Source organism: Nicotiana tomentosiformis, chromosome 12 (assembly GCF_000390325.3).
Source record: "Nicotiana tomentosiformis chromosome 12, ASM39032v3, whole genome shotgun sequence".
Classification (NCBI taxonomy): Eukaryota; Viridiplantae; Streptophyta; class Magnoliopsida; order Solanales; family Solanaceae; genus Nicotiana; species Nicotiana tomentosiformis.
In genome coordinates this window covers 69249444-69270276 of record NC_090823.1, presented here as the reverse complement: position 1 = coordinate 69270276, position 20833 = coordinate 69249444, and the positions used below count along the sequence as shown (strand labels likewise).

Genomic DNA, 20833 nt, shown 5'->3' with positions numbered 1-20833 from the left:
CAGAGCCCGAAGAAGTGGGTTAATTGGGTAAGCATGGCATCAGATTTCATGGACAGATTTAGGTTCAACACAGAAAACGCACCAGACATTTTCTACATTCAAAACCTCAAGAAGAAACCAGAAAAAACCTTTCGCGAATATGCTACACGAAAGTATGTCCCGCACTTGAAGAAGAACAAATGAATAAGTTCTTCGTCAGAGCTCAAGACCCGCAGTACTATGAAAGGCTTATGGTTATTGAAAATCACAAATTCTCCGACATCATCAAGCTGGGAGAAAGAATAGAAGAAGGGATTAAGAGTGGGATGGTGACAAATTTTGAGGCACTGCAAGCCACGAATAAAGCATTGCAATCGGGAGGTATTTCGAAGAAGAAAGAAGTGGGAGCCGTAATGGTGGCCTAGGGTCCTAAGTCTCCTCTCACATACCAAACACCTCCACCCATATACCAGCCTTCACCCCCAGATACCGACAACCTGCTACCACCTACCACGCCTATAACACTCAACTCACATACTACCACTCGCCACTACCCGCCCGCCAAAACTATTAAAAACCACGACCAAACTTCGACCGCATACCACCTAGACAATACACCCCAATCGCTGAGCCTATAGACCAATTATATGAGAGATTGAAGGCTACTGGTTATGTCACTCCCATCCCTGCCGTTGCTATGGAGAATTCCTCTCAGTGGATTAACCCGAACAAGACATGTGCCTATCATTCTGGCATGAAGGGTCATACAATTGATGAGTGCCGCACACTGAAAGATAAGATTCAGACACTGATCGACAACAAGGTCATACAGGCAAAGGAAGTTTCACCAAATGTTCGTAACAATCCTCTCCCGGATCACAGAGGTGAGGGAGTGAATGTGATAGAGACCGACGAGGAATGGTATCTGGAGGGGTTAATCGGACTCATTCGGGAGGGGGATGATCCTAAAACGTCTCCGGTGGTCACCCTCTCACCCGTTGTGGTACAAACCCAAGCATTTTTTGAAGTCGAGGTAACTACACCCTTCACTGTGATGGTTGCCCCCATGCCATCTTACAAATCTGATTCTATCCCATGGGATTATGTTGCGGAAGCAAGGAGAAATGAAAAAGCAAAAATGTAGGAAACAGGTGCGGCGCAATGCATGACTAGAACTGGCAGAGTCTATATACCTGAGCACCTGGGAGGAACAAGCAAAAATGCTGCATCTAAGCCACCTGTTGTTGAGACTGGCCCTGATGACCTTTGGAGAAAAGTACAAGCAAGGGAATACTCTGTCGTCGATCATCTGAACAAAACTCCCGCTTAGATATCCATATTGTCACTGCTGCAAAACTCCGAGACACACAAGAATGCCTTGATAAAAGTGCTGAGTGAAGCTTATATACCCACCAACATCACTAGTGGGGAGATGGACAACATGGTCGGGCAGGTACTGAAAAGCCACAAAATCACCTTTCACGAGGATGAATTACCACCAGAAGGACTAAGTCATAACAGGGCACTACACATCACAGTGCAATTTGAGGATAAGTTCATCGCCAGGGTCCTGATAAATGGGGGTTCAAGTCTCAATATCTACCCACTGACTACTCTAAAGAGGTTGGTTAAAGGCCTGCACGAGATACAGATGGCAAGTATGAATGTAAAGGCGTTTGATGGATCCCAAAGAGCCACAATCGGAGAAATCAACCTCAACCTACAAATGGGCCTGACCTAGTTTGATGTTGAGTTCCAAGAGCTGGACATATCTGCTACCTATAATCTATCGTTGGGACGACCCTGGATACACGCCGCTGTGGTAGTGGCTTCTACTCTGCATCAGGCTGTGAAGTTTGAATGGAATCATCAAGAAGTGATTATCCATGGGGATGGAAGCAACCCCATCTACACCAATCAGACTGTTCCAATCATCGAGAATAGAAAGAAGCTGGGTGGAAAAATTACCATCACATTGAGCGAGTCAACAAAATTGAAAAGGATCAATGATGGAGTAACAAGATAGAAAGCATATTAATATGGACATGATATGAACGTGGCAAGGGTCTCGGCAAAAACCTCCAAGGGATCACCAAACCCATACATCCGCAACGTCATGGCACAACGTTGGGATCAAATATGAATATACTTGGAAAGAGTACCAGGATTGGTCGCCGCTATGGCGTGGTCCTTATTATCCGCTGGAACAACCTGTACCACCTCTGTACCAGACATTTCATCAAGCTGATATAATGTGGGGATCTGAGGAAGATGAAGTCTTAGCTGGCATGAGAAAACTATTTCTGGATGAAGAAGATATGGATTGCAGTGCGATAGTTGAGGAGGGGGAGGAGGAAGACCTTACCATTCAGACCGTGGGGAAAGGAGCTATTCTCAAAAACTGGACTGCTGCACTATCCCGGACCTGTCGAGTTCCTGGGTAGCATGGTAGATTAACATCAATTATTTTTAAGCATTTGAGACATTTTCAGTATTTTGCTTTGAAATAATTGCTTGAGTCATCAAGCTGCATTTGTTAACATTTTAGAGATTTTGATTAATGCATTTCTACTTTTCGTATTTACTATTATTCTCTATATTTTCTCTTTTTACAACATTATTATTACCTATCCCGATGAACCTGTGACTATGACATGTAATGAGATAACGCAACATAAGGATAGTGATTCAGAAGACCTGGAGGATGATACGATACCTGAGGAAATCGTGAGAGAAGTGAAATGCTTTGAAAACAAGCCAAAGTCCAATTTGGACGAAACTGAAGCAGTTATCTTAGGGGATTCTGAACTGGTCAAGGAAACACACATAAGCATTCATCTATCACCATTAGAGAAAGAAGAGTACATCAGATTCCTAAAAGAATATGAAGATATCTTTGCATGGTCCTACGACGATATGACGGGTTTGAGCACTTCCATAGTAGCTCACAAGTTACCCATTAATCCTACATGTCCACCGATAAAGCGAAAGCTTAAAAAATCCAAGTCGGATATGAGTTTGAAGATTGAAGAGGAGGTCACCAAGCAGATCAAAGCGAAGGTTCTTAGAGTGGTCGAGTGCCCGACTTGGTTGGCCAACATTGTGCCAGTTCCGAAGAAAGATGGGAAAGTCAGAGTATGTGTTGACTACCGAGATCTAAACAGTGCAAGTCCCAAAGATGATTTACCGTTGCCTAATATAAATATTTTGATCTACAACTGTGCCAAACATGAACTCCAATCCTTTGTGGATTGCTTCGTGGGGTACCATCAGATCTGGATGGATGAGGAGGATGCTGAAAAGACAGCCTTCATCACGCCATGGGGAATATATTGTTATAAAATGATGCCATTTGGCTAAAGAACGTCGGTGCCACCTACATGAGAGCCATAACAACTATTTTCCATGACATGATACACAAAGAGATAGAAGTGTACGTGGATGACGTTATCATCAAATCCAAAAGTAGTACGGATCACAAAGCAGATCTGAGGAAATTCTTCTATCGGCTTCGAAGTTATAATCTGAAACTAAATCCTGCAAAGTGTGCTTTTGGAGTCCCTGCCGGAAAATTGTTAGGATTCATCGTCAGTCGCATAGGAATTAAGTTAGACCCATCAAAGGTCAAAGCAATCTAAGACTTTCCACCTCCAAAGAATAAGAAAGATGTGATGAGCTTTTTAGGGCGTCTTAATTACATCAGTCGCTTCATAGCACAATCAACAGTGATATGTGAGCCGATCTTCAAAATGCTGAGGAAAGATGCTACAACAAGTTGGACTGAAGAATACCAGAAAGCCTTCGACAAAATCAAGGAGTATTTATCCAAACCGCCCATTCTGGTCCCACCAGAGCTAGGAAGACCACTGCTGCTTTATTTGTCTATACTGGATGGAGCTTTCGGTTGCATTTTGGGACAACATGATGAAACTGGAAGAAAGGAGCAGGCAATATACTATATGAGCAAGAAATTCACACCCTACAAAGCCCATTACTCTTTGCTGGTACGCACCTGCTATGCTTTGACATGGATAGCTCAGAAGTTGAGGCATTATTTCTGTGCATACACTACATATCTCATATTGAGGATGGATCCACTAAAATATATCTTTCAGAAGCCCATGCCTACGGGTAAGTTAGCAAAGTGGCAAATATTGTTGAGCGAGTTTGACATCATCTATGTAACTCAGAAGGCGGTCAAAGGACAAGCATTGGTAGATTATCTGGCAGAAAATCCCGTAGATGGCGAATACGAACCATTGAAAATGTATTTTCCCAATGAGGAGGTGTCGTTCGTGGGAGAAGATATCACTAAAGCATATGATGGTTGGAGAATGTTCTTTGACTGAGCAGCAAACTTCAAAGGAGTAGGTATCAGAGCTGTTTTGGTATCAGAAACCGGCCAACACTATCCGGTATCTGCAAAACTCAGGTTTCCATGCACATACAATATGGCAGAATATGAGGCTTGCATCTTGGGACTTAGGTTGGCCATTGACATGAATGTTCTGGAACTGTTGGTAATTGGAGATTTCGATCTTTTGGTGCATCAAGTTTTAGGAGAATGGGCTACAAAGAACACTAAAATATTGCCATATTTGCACTGTGTACAAGAGTTGATCAAAAGGTTCACAAAGATAGAATTCAAACATGTTCCGAGAATTCAAAATGAGTTCGCAAATGCATTGGCCACTCTGTCTTCCATGATACAACACCCAGACAAGAACTGCATCGATCTTGTCTTAGTAGGAATTCATAAACAACCAACTTATTGAAGAAGAGAGCAATGGAAATCCGTGGTTCCACGACATCAAGGAATATTTGGGAAAAGGAGAATATCCAAAGCACTCTACCCATACTCAAAAGTGCACGCTTCGAAGATTAGCCAACCATTTCTCTCAAAGCGGAGGAATTTTGTATAGAAGAACTTCTGACTTGGGGTTACTACGGTGTGTCAATGCCAAGGAAGCATCCAGATTGCTCGAGGAAATACATACCGGAACTTGCGGACCGCACATGAATGGCTTCGTCTTAGTTAAGAAAATACTAAGAGAAGGGTATTTCTGGATTACTATGGAAACATACTGCATCAAGTATGTTCAAAAATTTCACCAATGCCAGATACATGCTGATATGATACGAGTGCCACCCAATGAACTCAATGCAACAAGTACACCCTGGCCTTTCTCCGCTTGGGGCATGGATGTCATCGGTCCAATCAAACCCGCTGCTTCAAATGGGCATAGGTTCATTCTAGTGACCATAGACTATTTCACAAAATGGGTCCAAGCCGCATCTTAGAAAACTGTAACTAAGAAGGTCGTCGTAGATTTTGTTCGGTTCGGAGTGCCAGAGTCAATCATTACCGACAATGTCGCCAATCTCAATAGTGATCTAATGAAGTCCATGTGTGAAAATTTCAAGATCAAGCATAAGAATTTCACAGCATACATGCCGCAAATGAACGGAGCTGTAGAAGCCTCCCACAAAAACATCAAGAAGATACTAAGGAAAATGGTAGATAATTACAAACAATGGCAGGAGAAGCTGCCATTTGCTCAGCTTGGGTATCGTACCACGGTTCGCACATTAACTGGGGCAACTCCCTACCTATTGGTTTACGGTACTGAAATGGTTATTCCTGCCGAGGTAGAAATCCCTTCTTTAAGAATTATACAAGAGGCTAAGCTCATCGATACAGAATGGGTACAGAGCCTCTACGAACAACTAGTTCTCATTGATGGTAAAAGAATGAATGCGGTGTGTCACAGTCAACTCTATCAGAACAGTATGGCGAGAGCCTTCAACAAAAGGGTCAGACGGAGGCAATTTACACCAGGGCAATTTGTGCTAAAACGAATCTTTCCACATCAAGATGAAGCCAAGGGGAAGTTTTCACCCAATTGGCAGGGTCCCTATATGGTTCATCGGGTACTGACAGGAGGAGCACTTATACTTGCAGAAATGGACGGAGAGATTTGGCCAAAACCTATCAACTTAGACGCAGTCAAAAATACGAAGTTTAGGATTGGTCGCACTTCTTCACTTGATGTAACTGAACTACGCTTGACTTGTTCAGTTGCATCTTAATAAAATCTTCATTTTCCCATGGTCAGAACTAGGGGCAAGATCCTAAGTTCAGTCGACTTCGTCGTGTATGGAACAACAAAAAGGTATTGTCAGAAGTATGCATTTAAACTGGGGCAAAATTTTGAGGACGACCCTCAAAATTCTTAAAAAAGAAAAAGGAGGTTGCAATGTCTCTAAATATGTCACAGTCACCGGCTCATCTAAATTATTTGATCTTACATACTACAATACATTTCAAGCAATTATATTTTTGCAAATAATTTGTCAAATGCATACATATGTTTCGAAAACTTTGTTTCTATAACAGCCGGATGCTACCCAGGGTAACTCAAACAGGACTGCAAGACAAGAGTGAAGGCAAAGTAAGGAGTCAAGAGCACGAATCAACCTTTCCCCCGCAAAACTCATAATATTTCTTTGAATGCAAGCACAACGAACACAACAGGAATATTCGCAAATATATACACACAAAAAAATCACTATCTTCATAACGACAAGGTTGCCAAACGCAACACATCAAGCTAAGAAATACTTCACCCTCTCACAGCTATCCTTTGTTTTTCTCGCATAAGGCTAAGAATTGCCTTCCTTTGCATGAGATTAAGCACTGTCTCCACTACTTGCGTGAGGCTAAGCATTACCTCTGTAATTGTATAAGGCTAAGCACTACCTGCACGAGACTAAGCATTGTCTCCTTTCCTTGCATGAGGCTAAGCATTGCCTCCAAAATTGCATAAGGCTAAGCACTGCCTTTCTTTGCATGAGACTAAGAATTGTCTCCCTTTCTTGCATAAGGCTAAGCACTGCCTTTCCTTGCATGAGACTAAGCATTGTCTCCCTTATTTGCATGAGCCTAAGCACTGTCTCTACTTCTTGAATGAGGCTAAGCACTGCCTCTGTAATTACATAAGGCTAAGCACTGCCTGCATGAAACTAAGCATTGTCTCCTTTCCTTTCATGAGGATAAGCATTGCCTCCGAAATTGCATAAGGCTAAGCACTGCCTTTCTTTGCATGAGACTAAGCATTGTCTCCCTTTCTTGCATAAGGCTAAGCACTGCCTTTCCTTGCATGAGACTAAGCACTGTCTCCTTTCTTTGCATAAGGCTAAGTACTGTCTCTCTTCCTAGCATAAGGCTAAGCACTGCCTTTCCTTGCATAAGGCTAAGCGCTGCCTTTCCCCGCACGAGACTAAGCGTTGTCTCTATTTCCTGCATAAGGCTAAGCATTGCCTTTCTTTGCATATGACTAAATATTGTCTCCACTACACTGCATAAGGCTAAGCATTGCCTTTCCTTGCGTGAGACTAAACACTGTCTCTATCCTCTGCATAAGGCTAAGCACTGCTTTTTCTTGCATGAGACTAAGCATTGTCTCCCTTCTTCATATCGGGCTAAGCACTGCCCTCATCTCATATAAGACTAAGCCATGTCTTGTCTCATCCTCGCATATAACCAAACATCACTTGTTTCTTTTATCAAAAGATCGATACTGCCATATCCTTGCATTTCATTGGATGAAACATCGCCATTTTGTCCAAAGGCGTCATAGTCCGAAGGCATCATCCTCATAGCCGGAAGACATCATTCCATGGCCTGAGGATCTCTCAAAACTGCGCATCATTATTCAAAGGCGTCATAGTTCAGAGGCACCATCCTCATAGCCCGAGGACACCATTTCATAGCCTGCGAATCCCTTATCATACGCTTCATGGCCCAGGACGTCATGGTCTAAGGATATCATCCCTATCGTCTAAAGATAACCTTCATGGTCCAAAGGGAATTTGCATCACATTTAAATTTTCGCAATATCCCATATATATATTTGCATGCACCGTGTTTTAAGTTTTGCAGGTAATCTAGGAGGTAACTATTCTACAAACAGGAGCAATCTTCGCTCCGGTTTCCGTTCGCAACGTTCACATCCTTCAATTGCTTAAAACGTAACCTATTACCAGTAATTGCTTACCTTTTACTCTATGACCGTTCAGATATTGGCCTCATGACACATCCATGACATTTCAAATTCACATTCATGACTCCGCATAAATTCATTTGATATTATCCTATCCAAAAGAACCCTTTCCGAAACATACGACCATTCCTATAACAACTCCATCGGTTTTGTTCACCGTTGGATCCAGAACTACACACAACCTTATTTCCATAATACCAGGGATATGTAGGCAACTCAGGAACCATGGTTCGACCTCCATTTTTTAAATCACATCATTCCCCACTCAATTCGACCAAAATCGGTCATCATTTTCTTTACCCGATAACTCCTTCACCATTCTCGGGGTAAAGAGGGGCAACTGTTGATATCCAATTTTTCCCTCATATTTTTTCAAATAACATGTATACTTTCAAAATGTCATTCTGTATCACTATTTAATTTTCAAGATCTACATGAGCAGTTTTATAATTTTACATAATTTTCAGAGTTTTAAAATTAATTTTCTTGCATTTTAATTACCTGAATATTTACCAATTATTTCTTTAAATTATTTCTTGTGATGAATTAATCATCCAAACTATTATTTGCATCTATATACATGCTTCAAATATTTTTACTTCATTTCATATAATTATATTGGTATTTTTAGGCTATTCGCACAATCTTACAATAATAGCCTATATTTTGCAATTTTATTGCATTTGTCATTTTATTCAAGGTCAAAATAATATTTTACATTTTTATAATCTTTTACTATTATTTTAAAGTATTAATTTGCATAAATAGCATTTTTTATTTATTTATATAACTATTTGTTATTAAATTGTTTCCCTTTTAATCTCTTATTTAAAAGCTGGCCCAATTTTGAGCTAATTTTCAGACCAAACAAAACCCAAATCCCTGGCCCAATCCCCAAGCCCAAGCCAAACGACCCCTAATTCCCTAACCCGGTCGGTACCCTTTAAAATAACTCGCCCCGCTTCCCCTTTGATCTTGGCCGTTGATCTCAAATGATCAATGACCTATAATTAACCTACCCATATCTTTATATCTCCTCACCCAAAAAACCCTAACCCATTTTACCCGTCTGCCGCCTCTAAATGATCTCCCCTCTCCTTCAAAAACCCTAACCGCCCTTTATTAATCTTCTCCGAATCCAGTTCAATCATGGATTCCTTCGGTGATTTTCTTACCTTTTACGTGTTACCTCAGTATTACTTATAAGATTGTGGTATTAATTAGTATTTTCCCCATTTTTGGCAAATATCAATCTCCGAATCAAGGGAGATCAGCTTCACCCTTCGGTATTTGGACGATATTTCATCCATCTGCATCATGGCAAGGTCGTATGGGTTCGATTCAGTGAGATATTTGACTATTTTTTGGTTCTCCATCATGAACTAGGGTTTACCTAATTTTTCTCCTAATCCGATTAAATTGATTCTGCATGTTATTATTTCCTTATTTATGTTTGATTTTACAGTGTTTCCTTGTTTGTTGGCTTGATTTCTACTACTATATAAACCCCTCCCCAATTCCCCTCTAGAGGAAAAACGTTTTCATGACTATTGCACTCAATATATTTTCCTCACTCGTTCATCTTTTCTGAAACACTTGGCTCTTTGGCCGCCTAAAAGCCAAAGCCATAATATTATCAACCTCCTCCGGTGCAAGCATTGCTCGGGGCCCTTACTAGGCTTTTATGAACTCTGAAGCATCGGAGATTTGGGGTTTTTGCTGCTAGTATTCTAAAATATTTATTCTTTTGCTCGTCTAATTTTGCTACTGGTTAGTGCCTTTAACTCCTGCAATGTTCAGTATTTTTCCTTCTGTATATCTCTATGTGTTCTAGGTATTAAGGACGTTTAAAATTCTGTGAGCATGATTTAATTCCTTTGTTAGTGGTGAATCCTTTATACTGCACTGCTATGATACTCCCCTGTCATTCTGTATTCTTTGATAGTTGAATGCATTTTAGTACATGTGATAGATTCCAGTTTGTTCTTAGTTTGCATTAGGATATTATATTTTCTTCACTATATCTTGCACTTCCATGTTGAATTTCCTTGTTTTCCTCTGGAATCAGTTCCATACCTCTGTGTTTTTCTTAGTATCTGAACATTTTTGAGTTTTGAGTTTCAATGCATGCCTATTGTAGATGTTCTTTTAAGGAAACTGGCTACCTGTTTTTAGTTATAGAATCCTTTTCATGCCTTGATTTGAGTACTATTCTAAAACTCTTATGAAACCATTCTTTTTCTTTGAATGAATTACTGAGTCTTGTGTTTATTCGACTATTCTTTGCAAACTAGTCACAACTATATGGATCTCATACTATCTTAAGATCTAGCCTAAACATGTTTCCTTGCTATCTGCAATCCTTATCTTTAGCATCATCTAAGACTTTAGGGTAAATGTCACATTTTATCTCTTATGTATGGTCATCTGACATGTTAATCTGCCTTTCACATGCCATAAGTTTCTGTAAAGCCTTTGTACTATGATCTATCCCCACCATGTTAAGTTTCATGCTATTGACCAAGCTATACTACTAGTATGTTGATATGCTGTTTGTGACCTTATTAGAACTGTCATGCTAGAACTTTCATCGTACCAGATAGACATTTGAAATCCTTTAGGTTAGTGCCCTATTCTGGACTTGTTTGGCATTGTGCACTCTGATATGTTTATCTTATAACCTCAAAAAACCCGATTGCCCTAACTCTCTCAATATGTTCTTCTACTCAATATACTATCTCCTGCTAATTGATCGAGTCTGGAATGTCAGTATTGTTATATCAACTTGCCATGAGGAATCTAAGCCTTATTGATCCTCTTAACTTGTATGTCTTTTGTTTAATCAATCCTGCTATGTTTGCTTCTAAAATACAAAAAAATGCATTTCTTCAAATTCTGTCACTTATTTGTTATTAGTAGGTCCAGAATTCTTTAAGTAATTGCTATGTGCATTTGTCAAATCATCAACTCCCAATTGTTTGGTAAGTGAGACTCCATCTAGGTTCTAACATGGTTCCAAAACCTGGACTTGGGTTGTACAATTGACACCCTCCAGTTCTTTGAGCTGAATTCGCATCTGGGCCTGCTATTTTTAGAAGGTTGAGCTTATGGAAGGACCAGGCCGTGCTGGGTCTTATTAATTTTTTCTTTTGGGGCCTGCTCTTGGGCTTGCAGTTTTCTCGTGTATAGTATTTACTTATGTTCATTAATTGGGCCTGTAATAATTTGTAAACAAACAATTGGGTGTTAGTGAAATTGAGGAAACTGGTATATTCTAATGTTTGCATAAAAGGGTAGAGAACATGCCTATAGGGTTTATGTGACCTACTTGTTATTCTATCCAACCTGCCATATATGCTATTTGGTGTTTTTCATGTGCACTAGTAGAAACCATGATTATAGGGTATCACACACTCACTTAACATGTTTTACTATGTTTATTGTCATGTGTCATTAAACAACATGGCTATAGGAATCGGGAGTCCACTCCTTCAGTTTGTGCAATTGCAGTGTATTTACTAGATAACATGCCTGTAGGATTATATTAACTTACGATCCTCATCTAGATATCATGTCTATAGGACCTTAATTGATTAATTAGCTACTGTTATTGCTATTTCCATTATATTGATCGTCTAGACAACATACCTATAGGGGTGAAGTGTTATAGAATCAGTTTCAATTTTCAACTCTTAGAAATCCTGCCTATAAGATACTGTTACTCACCTGGAAAGTATGCCAATAAAATCAAACGCGGATAATTTTTAAGCTTTTAAACGGTTTTATTGCCTCATTGCGCAAACAATTTAGAGATCATGCCTATAGGATTTATAATACCTATAATCTGCAAATTCGTTGTTCCATAACATCAGCACTGCCTGTATGCCTGAAAAATCAAAATCACATAGGATCATGTCTATAGGACTTAAGGACTCTAATTCGTCTTAATTCTGAAATTTGTCTACTGCCTATAATATGAACTTGCTCGCGAGCATTTGTTGCTTACATGTGGAGGCCAACTTGAGCCATTTATTGTCTTTATGTGTAGTCCTACATGTTTTGAATGTCGCTTAGATTTATCATTTTAAGCATTCTAAGTAAAGTCTAGAACCATCCAAATAGTAGGTCCAAAGCCTCCTGGGCCATAGGCATGGGATGAGTAGTGCACGCATAGGACACAACTTAGAACTGAATTAGAATGCTTTAGGTAAACAACTTTAACATAGTAATCGGGTAGCAGGAGATGATAGTCTGTGCCCGCTAAATAATATGAGCAACTCCTATCTAAAAGGAATTTCGAAGTATTATTTATGTTGCACGGGGTGATCCTTTAGGCTAAAAAACTTAGGACCCCCCCTTTTGATATACTTGATATCTACATTTAGTCATTTAAACATTGTAGTTGTATCCTTGTAGTCCTTAAGATTTGTACCAATTGCGTTATAATGGACTCCTCCAACCTTTATATTCTCTGTGTTTATTTGATCTCCTAGTCTAATTACATAATCCACATAGTCCTAAGTTCGACTGGGACCCACAGTTGTGGACCTCGAAGAGTGCCTAACACCTTCTCTTTGAGGTAATTTGAGCCCTTACCCGATCTTTGGTGACGTTGACTAGTCAAACAGAGTTATCTGCATAATAGGTGCCCTAACGCACCTTAAAAAATTGTTAGGTGGCGGCTCTTCTCTTTTAATCTTCTCCTTTAAAAGAGTTGTCACACGTCGAAACCCCGCTTTCGTGAAGAAGAAAAAGGGGGCGCGACATGTTGTACTAGGGATTTTTCAGTATATTCCTATAGAGCTTATGACTTAGTTCCACCGGTTTTGGGAATTTTGTTTCAGTAGTTCTGTTTGGAGTTATTATGAGTTTTACGGAATTATCTTATTATCTTAGGTTCTAATTTTCGTTAAGTTATTCCTAAATGTTAGGCTTACCTAGTCTTAGAGACTAGGTGCCATCACGACTGCTTTAGGTAGGAGTTTGGGGTCGTAACAAGTTGGTATCAGAGCTCTAGGTTCATAGGTGTTACGAGCCATAAGCAGGTTTAGTAGAGTTTTTCGGATCGGTACAGAGACATCTTTACTTATCTTCGAGAGGCTATAGAACTGTTAGGAAAATTTCGCTTCTTTGATTCCTTATCATGCGAATTTAATGATTTCGAAATCTTAGTTTTAGTCTTTCTAATTCTCTCACAGATGGTGAGGACACGCACTGCTGGATCCGATGATCAAACACCCGTGCCCCCTGCTAGAGTCGTGAGAGGCAGGGGCCAGGGTATAGGCTGAGGAGGAGCACGTGGTGCAGCCAGACCACCTACTCGAGCAGCGACTAAGGAGCCACCAGTAGCTCCAGTTGGGGGACAGGCACTCGAGGCGCTTGTTATCACCTCCACTTCAGGAGACCTTAGCACTGTTTTTGAGCATGTTCGGCACTCTAGCTCTGGCGGGATTGATTCACCATCTCAGGATAAGGGAGGAGCACAGACTCCCGCGGCCCGTACTCTAGAGCAGCGGGTCCATGTTGATCAGGTCCCAGAGGTTATGTCAGCGTATTCTGTTATCCCGGCTCAGCTCGAGGTCAGGGCAGTGGCATCTGAGGAGGAGAAGATGAGACTTGAGAGGTTTAAGAAGTACCATCCTCCTACATACAGTGGCCTAGCTACCGAGGATGCACATGGTTTTCTAGAGAAGTGCCACCGTATTCTGCGCACCATGGGTATTGTGGAGACGAGCGGAGTTACTTTCACTACATTTCAGATGTCTAGAGCAACTTACAGGTGGTGGTAGGCTTACAAGGAGGGTAGCCCAGTCGATACAACTTCACTCACTTGGGCTCAGTTTTCAGAGATGTTCCTGAGAGAGTTTGTTCCCTAGACCCTTCGGGATGCATGGAGCACAGAGTTTGAGCAGTTGCGCCAGGGTGCCATGTCAATGTCAGAGTATGCTATCAGATTCAGTAAGTTATCCTGACATATGCTTGCTTTGGTTGCTACAGTCAGAGATCGAGTCTACAGATTCATCAAGGGGATCAACTATGGTATTAGATTAAGAATGGCTCGAGAGTTGGAGATGGATACTCTATTTCAGTAGGTGGTGGAGATCGCACAGAGGTTAGAGGGTATGTGGGGCCAAGAGAGAGAGGATAGGGAGGCCAAAAGGCCTCGAGATACTGGAGGATTTGGTAGTGGCCACATTGAAACTACAACCCGTCATTGTAGGGGATATGTGAGTCGGCCAGTTCATTCAGCACTTCCAGCTACTAGCAGTGCTCCGGCTACTTCCAGGTCTCAGGTTGCCCATTATGCACCATCATTGTCTAGTGCACCTCCTGCATGAGGTGCTTTCAATGGTCAGTCTAGCTGACCAGGACAGAGTCAATTTCAGCAGCCACGCCCACTGAGAGCTTGTTTTGAATGTGGCAATACCAGACACCTAGAGAGGGACTGCCCCAGACTTAGGAGGGGTTCCCTCCACAGACTACACAGGCTCCACGAATTCCACATAGTCCACCGGGTTTACAAGCCATGGTTGCAGCTCCAGTTGCCGCCCCACCTGCACCGCCAGCTAGGTGTGGAGGTCAGGCAGGTAGAGGTCGCCCTAGAGGCAGAGGCCAGACTCGTTTCTATGCTTTTTCAAGTAGGTCGGAGGATGCTGCTTCAGATGTTGTCATCATATGTATTGTTCCGGTCTGTCACAGGGATTCCTCCATTTTATTTGATCCGGGCTCCACTTACTCATATGTGTCATCTTACTTTGCTTCGTATATGGATATCTCACGTGATTCTTTGAGCGCTCCTGTATATGTGTCCACGCTTGTGAGAGATTCTATTGTTGTAGATCGTGTTTATCGGCCGCGTATAGTCACTATTGGTGGTTATGAGAACAGAGTTAATCTATTTCTACTCAATATGGTAGACTTTGATGCGATCTTGGGCATGGACCGGCTGTTATGCTATCATGCTATTTTGGATTATCATGCCAAGACCGTGACCTTGGCTATGCCAGGGTTGCCGCAGTTGGAATGGAGGGGTACATTGGATTATATTCCTAGCAGGGTTGTGTCCTTTATTAATTCATGTCGAATGGTTGAGAAGGGTATCCATCTTCTCTAGCCAAGGGTCTATCGGAAACAGTCTCTCTGCCCTTCCAGGGTAGGTGTTATGATGCGCCGTAGAAATGTGGCACTTTTGATACTCATTACATAGACTTTAGCTCATCTTTTAAAACATTATAAGTCATTTCTTATGTAGTTTTGGTATTTTGCAGGAAACCAGACTTGAAGAGCCAAGAACATGAAAAAGATGACAAAAACCCATGAAAGTCAGAAATGCGGCAGGTCTGCGATCGCAGACCTATCGCAGAATGAAGCAGATCATCACAGTTTCTGAGAGTCAAGTCTGCGATCCATTATATGGTAGCATAACTCTTATGCGGACCGCATAATGATCACACAAAAGCAAAATGAGTTCCAGCGAAGATGATTTTGCGGTACGATATGCGGTCGCGAAACCAATATGCGAACCGCATAACCAAAATGCGATGAAAAATTGGAAAACTTTGTGATCAATTCTACGGTGAAAAATGAAGATGTGTGGACCGCGAAAGCGTTCTGCGACCCATTCTGTGGTCGTAGACTTGATCTGCAGGGTTATTTTTGTCGCTTTTTGATCACGATATTTAGACCATTATAAATAGAATGATTAGGGGTTTTGTGGACGATCTTGTCTGAAAAAGAGGCTATACTTAGAGCATTGAATACACCATTATTTTGAAAGCTTTTGAGAGAGAATCCAAGACTTTATTCTCTTTGTAAGCTTTATGATTTTATTTATTACTTTGTTCTTGTATTCTAGTATGAGTAGCTACTTTAAATACTAAGGTTGTGTACCCTAAGTGGGTGTAATGTTAATGGGTATTTACCATTGAATATATATATATATATATATATATATATATATAATGGTTGGTTGATTTATATTCATTTCTTATGCTTCATTTATGGTTGATGGTTGCAAACATTGATTAGTGCCATTTGACTGTATCTTTACTTGGAAAAGTGGGTTAGGGTTTGGTAGAATTGAATAGCAAGAACTCAAGGCTTTAAATCTTGTTTAATAGAATCGCTTGGGGATAAGAGGATTCTACTTGGCATAAATTAGTTGCTCTTAATTGTACCTAGTTATTGGGAAAATACGTAACTCTTTTATATTTGGGAAAATCAAAAAGAGTAAATACTACCTAGTTATTGGAAAATATTGGGCAGTAATTTAGGAACTATTTGCATATCAAAGGACCTTCCATTAGAAATATATCATATTAACACCGATAGCATTCCATTCCATTGATGGGGACACAACCTTGTTTTCTCAATTAAATTAATCAAATTCTCTTAACATAATAGTTGTTCTTGACAATTCACAATTACAAAACTCTTTTTAAACTAACAGAGTAGAACTACGACTTAAGTCAAGTTCCACACTATTCAAGTAACCTTTTAACACCTATTCCTTGTGGGATTCGACCCCAACCTAGTTCGGTTATTATATTTGACACCGACTGCCTCACACCATTTATTTAGGTATATGATTTTGAAATTACTAACTAGTGTGTGCTTTACTTTACGTCTTCTTCTATTCCATCACACTTTGCTTGGTGTCATTAGGTAAACATGGGTGAGCCAAAAAAAGATAATGTGTTTGCGGATATAGATGAGTATATTGAGGATACAAATGCCATTGTCCCTCCAAGAGTTGATGCTGCCACCTTCAAAGTGAAACACAGTCTAATCCTAATGCTAAAGGCAGATGGATTCTTCCGAAATTCCACCAATGATGATCCGACACAACATCACAGAAATATTTTGGGTGTGTGTGCAATGCACAAGAAGAATCATGTCTCAGATGATGCCCTAAGATTGAGGGTGTTCAAGTACTCTCTAACTGGAGAGGCAAGACAATGGATCCAAAATCTACCTCCTAATTCCATCCATACTTGGCCCGAACTTGTCCGAGCTTTCCTAGCAAAATGGATTCCGCAAAGTATGGCTGGCATGTGGGCCGAGTCCGGGCCTAAGTGGGCTTCGTGGCCGGTACTAAGTGGGCCCGATCCCAACTTAAACAGGCTTCATGGGCACGGGTTTTTGTAGGAACCGGCCCGGGACCGGTCCCACGAACTAATGGTCCCGGGCCTAAGTGGGCCCAGCGGATACTTTCTATTTTTTTAAATTTTTTATAGAAGTTAGAGAAAAACAATGATAATAAAAATATCTAAGGCAATTCCTTGTAAATTATATTATAGAAATGTGACCTAAATTTTTTAATTCAAATTTAAAGACAAAAATATTGTAAAGAGATATTCAAAGCAATGCGTTATAATTTTATTATAGCATTAAAAAAATATGGCAATATCTTTCTTATTCTTCCTCCCCCCTATGGAATGAGCATAACAAGGTGCTAATACCACCATTGAGAAGAAAAAGAAATTAATCAAGATGTGCCAAAATACAAGTTACATATTAATTTTTGTTCATACATGTTACATGGTATCTCTTACAAATTTCATAAATCCTTCAAGGTCCGGAGGAATTTTTGTTGGTGGTGGCGGAAAAGAAGCTTGGTCATCACCGCTTTCGGGGGAAGCAGCATCCTCCATAAGTTCAGCTAGCATTTCTTCGTAAGATTCGTCTACCTCTGGTTGTGATTCAGCAAGTCCAAAATTTCTTCTTTTCGAACGGTTCCAATCTCTAAAAAGTACTGATTTTTCCAAGCTATCCCTCATAGATGCTCTATAATCACCGAGTTGAAGTCTTGCTTGACTGAAAGCGCTCTCCGATGCCACTGTTGAAGCTTGAATAGTTAAAATGTCTCTGGCCATCCTTGAAAGAATCGGAAAGAGTTTTTCTTTGTCCTTCCACCATTCCAAAAAATTAAAGGAGCCGCCGGGATTCACTTCCTCAATTCCCTGTGACAAACAAACTTCAAGCTCATTTAGTTGTGAAAAATCACTAGTACTAGAACCTTGAGAACCCCTGAACCCCGCCCAAGCACTAAGTGCTCTTACTCCCGCAGTTCTTTTAGATGATTGAGAACTAGAAGGAGTTGGAACATTTGGTCTAGCATGATCTAATGCAACTTGATAAACATTATAAATAGTTAGAACATTTATTTTAATTGAGGCTATTGCGTCCGAAAGTTGAAATTACCCCTCATCTTCAAGTGCTAAACCATTATAAATAGTTTCATACCAAAATTGAGGACCTCCTAATTTCATAGTAGGATTTAACAAGGCAGTAACGCCATAAATAGAGGGAATAGGAAAAAAATATTTTTTAAACTTTTTTCTCATAGAATCAATAGCAAGTTGATAAATTTCCCCACCCTCTGAAAAATGATCAAACAAATTTGTAAGTTCTGCAATATAAACTAAACAATTAGAAATAGTGGGATAATATTGCCCAGAAAATTCATTTGTAGCAATATAAAATTTTTCTAAAAAATCTACAAGCATTTTAACATTAGCCCAATCCGCATTTGTAAGGTGCTCATCATCATCACTTACATGAGCATTAAACGTTGAGTATATAGGGTTTCTATATTCATATGCAACAACTAAACTTTCATACATGTAATTCCATCTAGTTGGACAAGGTTTAGGAACCTTTCTTTCTCTTAGGCCAAATTCATCGCATCTTTTAAAATATTCTCTAAGTCGACTTCTACGGTTTGAATAAAAAAGCCAGTTAAGAGCCATTTTAACCTTTTTAATTTCAACATTTAAAATTCTCATACCATCACCCACAATTAAATGACAAATATGACAAATACATCTAACATGAAAAATGTTACTAAATGCAGGACTTAGTGTAGTGGTAAGCAAGGCTACAACATTTGCGTTACTAGTAGCATTATCCATAGAAACTGACATTATTTTATCACTAATACAAAAATATCTACAAATATCCGTAACCGTGCTAGAAATAAACTGCCCTGTGTGACGTAAATTAATTATTCTATAAGCAATAATGCGCTTTTGCATTATCCAATCCTCATCATTCCAATGACTGGTAACAGTAAGGTAATCACATTCATTACCACTTCTACCAATATCAGTTGTAATAGCAACACGACAATTTATATGAGTAAATAAATAGCGCAAATATTGTTCATATTCATGTTTATATTTATAAATATCGCTCTTTACGGTTGTGCGAGGAAAACCTTTATAAATAGGATTAAAAACTTTTCTAATATAATGCACAAAGTGAGGGTTAGAAGGAAAACTAAAGAGTAAGCACATAATAGTAACCATTTTTGCCAATTCTTCCCGATCTTTTTTTGGGATCATAATATAAAATACCACCGGTAACAATATTAATTCCCGGTTGAAATTGATTTGACCCGGTACTAAGGTCAGCCTGACTAGGTACACTTGTCCCCTCGGCCAAAGATTTCATATGAAAATATCTAACTTTATCTTAAGGGTGTAGCAATATGTGTCTAGTCAAACTACCCGTCCCTCCTGACCTCCAACATATTTAAAAGCTAACTCTTTGTCACAAGTTTTACACTTAGCCCTATTTTTTTCTCTTAGTTGAGTAAATGGCCAAACAACAGATGTTTCTGTCCGTTTAGAAGGTTGTCTAGAAAGAGTAGGGGCAGTAACAGGAGGGTCAGATGGGGCATCATTTGGATTATTATTAGTTGGGTTAACTTCAGGAGCAAGACTAGTGGGTGTATCGTCATCCGGTTGCGTTTCATCAAAATCTATTTCTTCATCATCATTTTCATCAATAGTTGGATTACCATAAAGAGCATTCATATATTCATGGTTTAATTGTTCACCAGGTGCAATATTATGGCAAAATTGACTCTTGGTAAATTATAATAAACTATTATCGCTATCAAGAATAGCAGGTGTAGGACGGGTAACAGGTTTGGGTCGGGGAGCCGGGGAAAGTGGAGGAGAAACAGATTGACCACTAGATTCACCACTCTTAGATTTTTTCTTATTTTTACTAAATATTGTTTTTAAGGAATAAGCCATCATAATTAATCAAGCAATACAAAGTAAATAAAACAAACAAAACTATAATATTAAAACTTAAGAGTTGGAACGAGTTTACCGAATTGACAAACAACTTGTTGAAAATTAATTATCATTGAAGACTTGAAGACTTTAATTCACCAACTTCACAATTATTCACAAATTGTAACAATAAAGTAAGCAATTATAGAAGAAAATTAGAGAGAGATTGATGATTTTGTGAGAAAAATGAAAGAATGAAGGAGTATATATAGTTGAAAATAGGGAAAAATATAATTATAAAAAGTTTGGGGGGTTAAATGGTTATTTTATAAATAGCCAACGGCTATTTTGGCCCGGTCTCAAACAGTCCGGTCTCGCGGGCCTCAAGATAAGGGCCGGCCCACTTGCCAGGCCCACCTCCCCCGGTCCCGATCTTAAACGGTTAAGCCCGTTTAGGCCCACTACCCATATGGGCCGCGGTCACTTGCCAGCCTTACCGCAAAGCAAGAAGTCCGAGCTCTGGGATAAAATTTACTTCTTCAAGCAATTACCGGGGGAGCATATACATGATGCATGGGATAGGTTCAAGCTATATTTAGTCAGGTCGCCGAATCATGGTTTTCCGAATAATATTTTGTTGGAAAATTTTTACATGGGCTTGGATCCTATGAATTAATCAATAGCCAAAAATACAGCGGATGGATCCTTTATGGATAAAACATTTGCAAGGGTCACACAAATCCTTGACAAGATGACAGAACATAA

The 20833-nt window shown here is 39.9% G+C and overlaps 1 protein-coding gene across 1 annotated transcript; it reads left to right on the top strand.

The window, feature by feature from the left end:
- Positions 1–14568: 14568 nt before the first annotated feature.
- LOC138902812 (uncharacterized) lies at positions 14569–15156 on the top strand. The gene has a single exon (XM_070190714.1). It carries the CDS (start codon positions 14569–14571, stop codon positions 15154–15156), a length of 588 nt encoding a protein of 195 aa, XP_070046815.1.
- Positions 15157–20833: the final 5677 nt, after the last annotated feature.

Excerpts from the sequence above, each read along its gene's own strand:
- LOC138902812 (XM_070190714.1), top strand. The coding sequence starts at position 14,569 with ATGGTTGCAGCTCCAGTTGCCGCCCCACCTGCACCGCCAGCTAGGTGT.